The sequence below is a fragment of the Colius striatus genome, chromosome 16 (genome assembly GCF_028858725.1).
Source record: "Colius striatus isolate bColStr4 chromosome 16, bColStr4.1.hap1, whole genome shotgun sequence".
In the NCBI taxonomy this organism is placed as follows: domain Eukaryota; kingdom Metazoa; phylum Chordata; class Aves; order Coliiformes; family Coliidae; genus Colius; species Colius striatus.
This window is the reverse complement of record NC_084774.1, coordinates 8,247,939-8,258,280: the sequence shown is the minus strand read 5'-3', so window position 1 is coordinate 8,258,280 and position 10,342 is coordinate 8,247,939. Positions and strand designations below refer to the sequence as shown.

The 10,342-nt window shown below is 47.4% G+C and overlaps 1 protein-coding gene across 2 annotated transcripts; it reads left to right on the top strand.

Annotated features, from left to right (window-relative positions):
* Positions 1-9,876, top strand: MAPRE1 (microtubule associated protein RP/EB family member 1). Of its 2 annotated transcripts, none has more exons than XM_062009102.1 (7): positions 1-69; positions 809-932; positions 3,286-3,431; positions 4,703-4,907; positions 5,264-5,373; positions 6,113-6,265; positions 6,646-9,876. In XM_062009102.1, exons 2-7 carry the CDS (start codon positions 812-814, stop codon positions 6,700-6,702), a joined length of 792 nt encoding a protein of 263 aa, XP_061865086.1. In that variant the 5' UTR covers positions 1-69; positions 809-811; the 3' UTR covers positions 6,703-9,876. The 2 variants fall into 2 exon arrangements, with proteins under 2 accessions (XP_061865086.1, XP_061865085.1); XM_062009101.1 differs by lacking the exon at positions 1-69 and adding an exon at positions 546-642.
* Positions 9,877-10,342: the final 466 nt, after the last annotated feature.

Genomic DNA, 10,342 nt, shown 5'->3' with positions numbered 1-10,342 from the left:
GTGACGCGGTGCCGGGCAGGCGGGCGGGGCCGGTTTGAACGCGGCGGAGACGGGGCGAGAGCGGGGCAGGTAACGGGCCGGGCGGCGGCGCGGCGGCGGCGCGGGGCCGGCGGCCGGGCGGGGAGGCGGCCGCGGGCTCGGGAGCGGCCGGGCCGGCCTGGGCTTGCGGGCTGAGCGCCCGGCGCGCTGTGAGGGGACCGTCGTGAGGCCTGTAGGGCTGGGCCGGGCCGGGCCGCGCCTGCCCCGAGCGCGGCGGGGGGCGGCGGGGCCTCGGCGGGGCCCGCGGTGCGGGCGGGGAACGCGGCGGCGGCGGCGGGGGGCTGCGGGCCGTGCCACGCCCGCGGCGGGGGCGTGCGGCGGGGCCGGCCCAGCCCGGCCCGGCCCGGCCCCGCCCGGCGGCAGCTGCCCCGGGGCTCTGCGGGCGCGCAGCGAGTGTGGCGGCTCCGCTTTGTGCCGGCGGGGCTGGGCGGGACCGGCCGCTCGCGGTTTCTTCCTGGAGAGCTACCGGGAGGGAGCAGGAAGTGCCGCCGCCGCGCTCGGCCGGCGCGGAGGGGAGGGATGAATAACTCGGCGCGGCCGGGGTTCCTTTCGTCAGTCTCCACGTGAGCGCCTCGGTGTTCGTTACCGTTGGAGCGAAACAAGGTCTGTCCAGCGGTTGGCAGCTCCGGCTGCATCTGTGCAGCGCCGTTTCCTCGGCGGTCGCGTCACCTCCGCAGTGTCCCAGGCGCGTCCCAGCACCAGCCGCGGGAACGTGTGTGACACCAGCGTTTGCCGTCCTTAGGTCTTTGGTTCTTTCTCTTTCTTTCAGAAAATGGCAGTTAATGTGTATTCTACTTCAGTGACCAGCGATAACTTGAGTCGACATGACATGCTTGCCTGGATCAATGAGTCTCTGCAGCTGGCGCTGACCAAGATTGAGCAGCTGTGCTCAGGTGAGGGGGCACAGTGGGGCAGGGCTCCGGGGGGTGAGGTACAGCTGCCCCCCGTGAGCTGTCTGTGCTGAGCTGTGCTGCTGGCTTAGGTCCTGCCACCAACAGATTCATGGTCAGTGTCATGATCGGGTTACAGTTGGGGTTTTATTGAAGCAGTTGTTAATAACATAAGTGTGATGAAAAGGCAGATTCTGTTCCGACTCCCAGCAGCAGAGCTGGAATAAGAAGGAATGGGAGTCAACGTGAGAAAAAGACTCTTAGAAGAGGCATTTTCAGTGAGGAATTAAGCATTTAGTCTTGTTGGATAGAGCAAGTCTCACAAAAGTACTAAGTAGCGTCAATAAATGTGATTTCTTATTGAAGAGAACTGCCAGGAGATCTGGGAACAGGGTGAGGAAGGCAGACTGCTGACTCCTGGGTTCTCCTCCAACAGTTTACAGCTCTTTGTGATAAAGGAATGTGTCAGTCTTTGTCACCCCAGCCTGTCTTGGCTCAAGTGACTTCAGCACAGCTGAATCTGAGGGAGCATTGTAGGCAGAAAAGGGGAAGTGATTGTGGAACCAAAATGGAGTCAAGTGTCATCAGAGCAAGGAGAGAGTGTTGTGGAAGGAGGCTTGTAGAAACGAACAACAGGTAGTAGTCTAACAAGGCTAAAAATGCAACCTAGGTGGAAGATGGTGATTTGGATAACTGCAACAGGCAGGTGGAAGGGACTTGTTGAAAAGTGGAAGCGCAGCTCCTACAATGAGCTTGAGAGAAGATGTTGCTCACAGCATGAGATGTGGAAGCTGGAGGTGGAACAAAGGAGGCATGACATTAAAATACATTTGGGACAGTCAGAACAGCCTGTGGCTGAGCCCATGGAAGAAACACTCACAGGTATTACAGAGAAGCAGGGGACATAGAGTAGACATCTGTCAGGTGTTTCTAGAGGCTTTTATCTAGTGAGGTAATGGAGAAAAACTGTAAGGGTGAAGGAACTGAAGGTCTGCAACCACAGGAGTAAGGGGAATGATAAGCATTTCAGGTAGGCAGGTTAAAACCCTCCTGTGTACAGCTGAGAAGTTGTGCTTAGAGGTGAGGCTAATTAGTGTTGGCTCTGCAGAGTTCCAGCTTGCCTGTTTTTCGGAAAAGGCTGAGAGCTCTTGATGTGGCATGTACTGAGTAACGTCCCTTTCCCTGTGTCTGCAGAAATGCTTCATGCCTCTGCAGGTGTGGAAATGGCTTTGTTGTCTGTCACAGTCATGTGAGAGCAGGAGTTCCCAAGCTGGTGTTGCTACCTTTGGCGAGAGCAGTGGTGACAGCAGCAGTTTGAGGTTGCATTAATGCACAGAAGGTGACCTCTGGCCTATGCCCTGATCTCTGTTTTTGTTTGAACATGCTTTTCACTACCAGTAGTTGGCAAGACCTTGATTGCTGGCAAGTGTCTGAGTTGGGCATTGGAGTTCTTCAGCATGTGAACTGAGAGATGGGGGGGGGTCAAACAGCAAAGTTTGTTTGGTTTTTGTTCTATTTGTATCAGTGGATGAGCAGCAGCCTTCTAGTATCAGGGGAAAGTGGGAGCCCTGAGGACCTGCAGAATATCCAGAGACAAAGTGAGCAATGTAGGACTTTGTGTTGCCTGTGATTGAGTTGAACAGGGCAACACCATGGTGTGTTGCTTGTTGGCCTTTAGGTAATGTTGTGCTTCCGTTTTTGGTGGCACACAGCTGCATGTGAGCACTGCAGAGTGAGGATGTTCGAGTGCTTTTTTGGTTGGGTTTGTATATTCTACAAAAGCTATTTTTCTGGAGGTGATTCTCTACCATTAGTGGCTGAACTGAATCCCTCTTTTTCTCTTCTACAGCAAGAGCTGCACTGAAATGGAAGGTTTAAGATTGAGAGAAATAGTACCTTAGTTCAGTTCTTTGACTAAAGCTTGATTTAAATATGGTCCAGCTGAATTTGGCCTCTGGCCTTTCAGGGCACCTTGAGTTGTGTTCTGTTTGTAGTAAGTAAGTGTAAATGTTAACTGTTTTAGTAATGATTTAACTGTTTATCTAGTTTAGCTCTGTTAGTGTTGGTGTGAAGAGATTGCTGCCTGAGACACAGGTAACATCTCACATCTCTGCTGGTTCCACGAAGAAAGGAAAATCAGACTCCTCATTGGATGTTTTTTTGGTTTGGGAGTTGTGAGGGGGCAGTTGTGTTCTGCTCCCTTAGGCTTAATTCCAGCTGTGCTGTACCAACACAGGAGACTGTATGTTCTTGCATTTGTTGCCTTTAAAGGATTCTGTAGCTGAGGAGAATCAGGCCAGTTTTGGTCTGACTGACTGGATTTATCCTGGGGTTTGTGTTCTTTTTCTTTTGGCAGGTGCTGCATACTGTCAGTTTATGGACATGCTCTTCCCAGGTTCTGTAGCACTCAAGAAAGTGAAGTTTCAAGCAAAATTGGAACATGAGTACATTCAAAACTTCAAGGTTCTACAAGCAGGTTTTAAACGAATGGGCGTTGACAAAGTAAGCTGGGTTGTGACCGATTCTGTGTGCTCTTAAGATCAAAGTAGGTGGAAGGCACTTTCAAATTGAGAGCTGAATCAATCTGGGAACAGAGTTTGCTCTTGATTTTTGTTGTCCTCACTGCCTGCTTTGCTCCAGCTGAGGTTAGGTTTCCAGTTATCAATGATGAGATGGATATTTCCATTTGATTCTGTGCCACTTAGGTAGCACAGGCTCATACTGAAACTTCTGTGAGCGAAGGTTTATCTGAGCTTCCTGATTGACCATCTTTGTACCAGATATGTTCTCATAACCTACTGATATGTCCTAAGGATTTCAAATTGCTTTTTACAAGCATCTAGAGTCAGAGTCACTTAGGTTGGAAAAGACCTTTCAGATCGAGTCCAGCTGTTACCCCAGCACTGCCATGGCCAGGACTAAACTGTGTCTCTCAGCATCACATCTGCATGGCTTTTTAAATACCTCCAGGTATTGAAATCTGCATTTTTAAGCTGGTGAAGATGAGGTTTGTGGAGAAACTGGTTCAGATCAAACGCTAGTTACACTCCTGGCAGGGCAGTGTACCTGGGTAATAGTTACCAACAGCGTGTTTGGTGTGATGCCCACATTTTCTGTGCTAAAGCTCCTCCCTGTCTTTTAAGAAGATGTATCATTCTGTGCTGCCTTGCAGCTTCCCACATGTTCAGTTGGACTTCTGCTTGGAGGAGGGAGCTTGTGCAGCATGTCCCCAGCTGGCCAGCCAGCCATGCTTTCACATGCTGAATGGGCACAGGCTGGTCATAGCCCCTGGCCCCTGCCAGATCATGGGCTCTGCTCCTGGCCAGCTTCACAGTTTGCTGCATCTCTTTGCTCCTTATTAACTGTGATTTACTAAAAAGGTGATGTTTAGATCTTGTAGCGGTTGTGTGTGTTAGAAGTTGATGAAATGGGTCAGCAGCCCAGGTTCCTGGAGGCTGGCACTGTGAGCCAGCCTCACTGTTACAGAGGCATCTGATGGTGACACTTGGTGTGTCAGAAACCTTGCTGCACAATGGATTGAGATTATTTGGCCCCTCATAGTGAAAGCAGAATTTGGTTTTAATTCCAGTTATTAGCAAAAATCCTGCTATTTGACATACAGTTATGTTCAAGGAGGATTTTCTCTAGTCTGGATGAAGGATATCTTCATTTGCATATCTTCTGAGTGCACTAATTCAAACCTTTCTATATGAGAGGGACATTCTTTGCCCTTAATATGAGTTTGACTTTTTTTTTTTCCCCCCTCACTCCAGATAATTCCTGTGGACAAACTAGTGAAAGGAAAATTTCAGGACAACTTTGAATTTGTTCAGTGGTTCAAAAAATTTTTTGATGCAAACTATGATGGGAAGGAGTATGATCCTGTTTCTGCTCGACAAGGCCAAGAGACAGTAGCACCAAACCTTGTTGCTCCAGTTCTGAACAAACCCAAGAAATCTCTCAGTGCTGGCAGTGCAGGTAGGGAACGTAGTTAAAAGATTACCTAGATCACAAACCCTCTGGGGAAGGTACGACTGGGTTGCTCTTTCAAATGGGTATGTGGAACGATGGTACCTTGCATCTTGGTTCAGAGGTGGTAGGCTTCAAACACTGAGTTGTCTTGTGGTACCCAGTTACCTGGGAGCTACAGAAAGAGCAGCCTACTCTAAAAGGAACAATGGCAAGGACTGGTGCCAACGCATGGAGTCAAGAAGGAGGGAACATACCTTCAAACTCCTGTGTTGGTTCCTAAGCTTGTTTGGAGGGGGGGTTAGTACCTCTATAGGAGCAAGAAAGGTGTTTCGAGGGGAACTAATGCTGAATTGATCTTGCAGCCCCACAGAGGCCCATTGTCACACAGAGGACTGCAGCAACTCCAAAAGCTGGTGCTGGGATGGTCAAAAAGGCTACAGGAGATGATGAGTCAGCAGGACTGATCGAGCAGGTGTGGTGACCAGAGCAGCCTGTGTGCTGACCTGTGCTTGCAGATCTATCTTTTAGTGGTATGAAGTGACAGGGTCAGGCAGGTGGAAGACAATGATCTGAATCCAGTAAGCTCATGTAAAATAAATTAATTGGAAGCCTTCATTATATAATGGCCTTGCTCTTCTGATAGGAGAGATACCCTGTCTGCAGTACAGGAGTGCCCAGACATTTGAACCCAGTGGGTGCCATATCACACATAGCATTGTTTTTAAGGATTTCACAGCTGTGTTGCAGCTATCACAGCATTCCAACCAAGCTATGAGCAGCTGCTCCTTCCCTGAAATACTGAATGTGACACAACTATATCTGCCATCAGGCTGAGAGTTGTCTTGAACATGTTAGGAAAGACAACTGCAGGTAGTGCTTTACCTATTTCTTGTCAGAAGCCTGTGGGATTCCCAAGGGGCATTGCATTGGAGCTGTGTGTTTGTTGTGGCAGCAACATAACTCTGTGAGAATTTGTAATATAGGTACAAGTATTGTAAATAATATTACATTAAATGTTATTTATTAAGTAATATAAAGCATAGTATTATTTCCCTCCTCTCACAGTCCCCCTTCCCCCCATCCTTGTTATTTTTGAGCTGCTTTGCATATTAACACCTTTCTGAGAACCCTGGGGACCCTGCCTTGTGACTGAGCAGCTACTACTGAGCTCTGTCTTGACTGGATGAATTATTATCGATGCCCTTTGGCAGATCAATGTATTGAAAATTGCTGTTGAAGATCTGGAGAAGGAGAGAGACTTCTACTTTGGCAAGTTGAGGAACATTGAGTTGATCTGCCAGGAGAATGAAGGGGAGAATGACCCCGTGTTGCAGAGGATTGTGGAAATTCTTTATGCCACAGATGTAAGTAATCTGGTATAAGTGGTTATTGCATAGTTTCTCCCTCCCCTTGTAACTGGAAGCTGCTTTGCTTTCCAGGGCTCCCTCTGCTTCTACTTTGTTTTGTTAGGTTTTTTTCCTCTTCAGGTTTATGGCCTAGCTTCCTGTAATAAAGGAACAGATTAACAGTTATAGTCAAACAGCAGACAGGGTTAGCCTCTCGTGAAGAGTGAGTAACAAATAGACCAAAGATGAGGAAGATAACCTATGGTAATACATCTTGACTCTGTAAACAGTGACTTAAGGGTATCTGTCCTAAATAAAAGGTGTGTGTGGGGGAAAGCATGGTGTGTAAGAGTATAACCAGGAACTGGTTTGACATCAGTTGTTTTATTCCCCTTCAGGAAGGCTTTGTGATACCTGACGAAGGAGCACCGCAGGAGGAACAAGAAGAGTATTAACAGACCACATACTGTACCAGCAGAGCAGCAACATCAGAATTCTTTGCCCCAGATATGTGCTTAACTGTAAAATACTCCACTTTATTCTTAGAGGACTCACTGGTTTCTTTTCATAAGCAAAAAAGTACCTCTTCTTAAAGTGCACTTTGCAGAAGTTTCACTTTTTACAGTGGGTTTGAGTTTGGAGCTCTTCCTCACTTTGTAGCAGAGCAGTATTCACATCTAGGTGGTCTATTTAGGGAGCAAGAGGCTGACTATTTGGAACTTGTTGCAGAGCGGTTTGCTGGTAAAACACTGTTGGAAGACTCTTCTTGTATCTGAGATGGTGTGTGGTGGAGAAATTAAAGACTCTGACTCACAGAAAGATTGAGTTAATGTGAAATTGCAGCACAGAAATGATAATAAAAATGCCTTAAGAGTATTTAAAATATGCTTCCAGATGCCAAATTGGAGTAATGTGACAGGAGATTTTATGTGCTTCGTGTTGGGGCAGACGCTTGTTTAACTCCATTCACTGCTGTCTGAGAGGCCTTGCGTGGCAACCCCGCTTTGTCAGCAAGTGCTCAAAGGGGCTATGAAAACAAACCTCCATTCCTATGTAAAGCTGCTTACAAAGTGATTAGTTCTCGATGAAATGGGCCTTACCGTTGCCTGTCACAAGATTAGAGGGAGTATGAACAGCTGAGACACATAAATTACCTTCAAGAGCGCTAAAGCCTTTTTCTGTGGCATTGTGGTTAATGACTTGGCCAAAACGTACTGTGTTTTCTGTGAGAGGAATGAAACGAGACCCAAAACAACAGAAAAAGCAAAGGGCATCCATTCTTACTGCTGAGAATGTTCTTCAGAAGTCATTTCCCTCCCTGGCTCTTGTTTCTGTTTGTCCTGTTTCTTCTCTATTTTCGTTGGTGTGCTTTTTGGTTGCTCTTTTCTCTTTCCCATCCCAAGGAGTGCTGATGAGATCTGAGCTGTAGCAGGACTTGCACTGTGCAGCTACCTTAGAATGAGAGTGAGCTGAACACGAGGAGGATGTTTTTCTTGTCTTGCTTTTTCTCCCCTCTCAAACCAGGGCACATCTAATAGTGAGACTTATCAGTCCAGTAGCCTTCTGGGGTAAGAACTAAAAGATGCTGGCTAACAGAGCTGATGTTATTGCAGAAAATACAGTACTGAGACTAACTTAAATATTAATATTTAAACTACTTTCCTTAACTGTCTTTTTGCTATCATGCCCCTCATTACTGTTGTGTTTGGCAAGATCCTGCAAGACTTCTGATCCCCCTTCACTACTGAGATTGATCAGTCCTGTTGTGCTTGTATTCATTTGTTTCTGGTGGTAGCTTGTCCTGAAACGTGTGTAGGAGAGCATTTTACAGTAACTGTTGTGTAGTGCATGAATCTTTGTGAAAATCAAGAGAAAAACCCAAATCCAGTGAATGCCAAAAATGCAAGTGTCCAGCCATTGTTGAAAACTGCAGTGGTGCTATTTCTCTTGTGGCCTTTTAGACTTTTGTTGCCCTACAGCTCCATTTTACTGAGAAAACCGTATCTGACTTGGATTTTTCTTGACAGGGTTTTTCTATATTAAGCAGTTTCTAAATAAAGTTCTGTATTTCAAGAGTGTCCTGTCTGCTGGAGTCTCTCGTGCTTTCAGATGCGATTAGGCCAAGCTGAAGTTGCTGGTAGCTTTCACGATGGAGCTTGCAGGACCTGGAATATCAGCTTTCATTCTGCAGTCCTAGTTACAGGCCTTGCTGACTTGAGTGGCAGTCGTGTTGAAGCTTCCTTTGGAGCGTGCTGGGGGAAGCCATTGCTCCAGTTCTTTCGTGCTGTTTTCTTTCTCCCCCTCCCACAAGTGGGTGAAGTGCAATCATGGTCTTGGCTTCTTACTGAGGGGGTGAGAATGTGACAGGAATGCTGTCACGTGGCTTCATGTTTAAAGTGTTTGAAAGCTGCTAAACCACGGAAGGTTGGTTATGAACAAGGCAGACATCAGTTGCATCTGTTGCCAGTCTCTGAGCAGATTGACTGTACACTCAGCCGATTCGTTTCATTTGAAGTGTGTTTCATAGATGAGCTTAAACTCTTCAGAGGAGAGCATGTGTAATGTATTTAACCTTGAAATGGGAAGTGTTCCCTGCAGGGCTTCTCCATCATGCTGGAGACCCCTCTCCCTGTCCCCAGGGTGCCCTGGGGATGCCTTACTCTACAGAACAGGCATTGCTGGCATTGCCTGTTGCTGTTGGAGCACAGAAGTGCAGACGTAGATCAGGGGTTTTGATGCACATAAAATCTTCTTTACCATTACTCACTTGCTTTGAGGTTGGAAGCATATTTTTTATTGACTCTAAATGTTCCATTATTCCAGCAACTCAAAGTGAAAGATGGCAATAGCATGTGGCTGAATGTGCAGAGGACTTCTTGGGTGTCTGCTCCTTGCAGTCCACTTGTACTCTGGGATCTGGTTGCTTCAAGTCTCTTTTTTTAGCAGGTGGCCTGTGTGGAGCTGTGAAGCACCCAGGCCATTGGATGGGCTGCCTTAGGTGGGTTTGATCTCTGTTAGCAAAGCAGGCAGGTGCCCTTTGATGCTCAGAGCAAGGAGTCAGAGATGCTGCTGGTGCTCCTTGTGAGGCCATCAGATGTGTGTGGGCCTGTTGGACGTGTGTTACAGAACTAAATGGGAACTGCAGTTGTGTGAGTCAAATGCTGCTGAGATTTCCAGTTGTCTGCATCCCTTCTTTGCTACCAAGATGAGTTATAAACAGAATGGGGACAAACTCTTGTAGTCAACCTTATAGGCATCTCTGCATCACCTGATTTTTAATGTCCTTTTTTGGGAAGAAAATAACAGCCCAACTCAAACCCATAGACATAACACAGCTACTCTGTTACACTGGTACAGTATATGCTGTTCATTAAATGCTCACCTGCCAGAACAGTTCTGATAGCATCCAACCTTTCTTAGTATGTTAGTTCTGTCAGGTGTTTGAACAAGGAGCAGAGTGGCAGCAGCAGAAGCTCAGCTCTCCCTTCTGTACCAACTTGTCTGACTTGCAGGTGGACTTGTGGATGTTTTTTTAACTTTTATTGTTCAATTTTTTAAAGAATTCCTGGTTTGCAATGACAATTCTTACTGTACCTGTTAAAAGCCTTCAAATAAAGGCCCAAAACTTGCTTGCTGTTGTATCCTGTCGCTATTTAATGTGGCTGCTTGAGCACTCGGTCGTCTTGTCTGTCTGGTCGTGCATCTGTCCATGGGAACGCGTGTGTCCTATATCCAAGGATAAGGCTGGAGTCTACTTCTTGCAAGAGAAAGATCTATTTTGCTCGATGAGGAGTGTGCTGTGGGCTGGAGGCTGTGCTGGTGCTTTGCAGAGTGTGCCTCTCCGTTTCTGTGCCAGTGCAAGGGAGCAAGGAGGTGACGGGCTGGGCCTAACGTGGGAGCCCTGGGGAGTGGCAGGGGAGGAGGGACGTGTGCCAGGGCACCTGTGCTTTGTTAGCAGGGCAGCTTAAGGAACTTACTGATCTTTTAAAGCAGAGGAAGCCATTGCAGAAAATTCCCAGAAGGCAATCCCAGCTTCAGAGAGGCAAAGGCCACTCTCTGCAGCAGCTCTCTCTGTCAACACAGCTGGCTTTTTGA

Excerpts from the sequence above, each read along its gene's own strand:
- MAPRE1 (XM_062009102.1), top strand. The coding sequence starts at position 812 with ATGGCAGTTAATGTGTATTCTACTTCAGTGACCAGCGATAACTTGAGT. Across the intron at positions 933-3,285 it reads GATTGAGCAGCTGTGCTCAG|GTGCTGCATACTGTCAGTTT; the intron begins GTGAGGGGGCAC and ends TTCTTTTGGCAG. Across the intron at positions 5,374-6,112 it reads CAGCAGGACTGATCGAGCAG|ATCAATGTATTGAAAATTGC; the intron begins GTGTGGTGACCA and ends GCCCTTTGGCAG.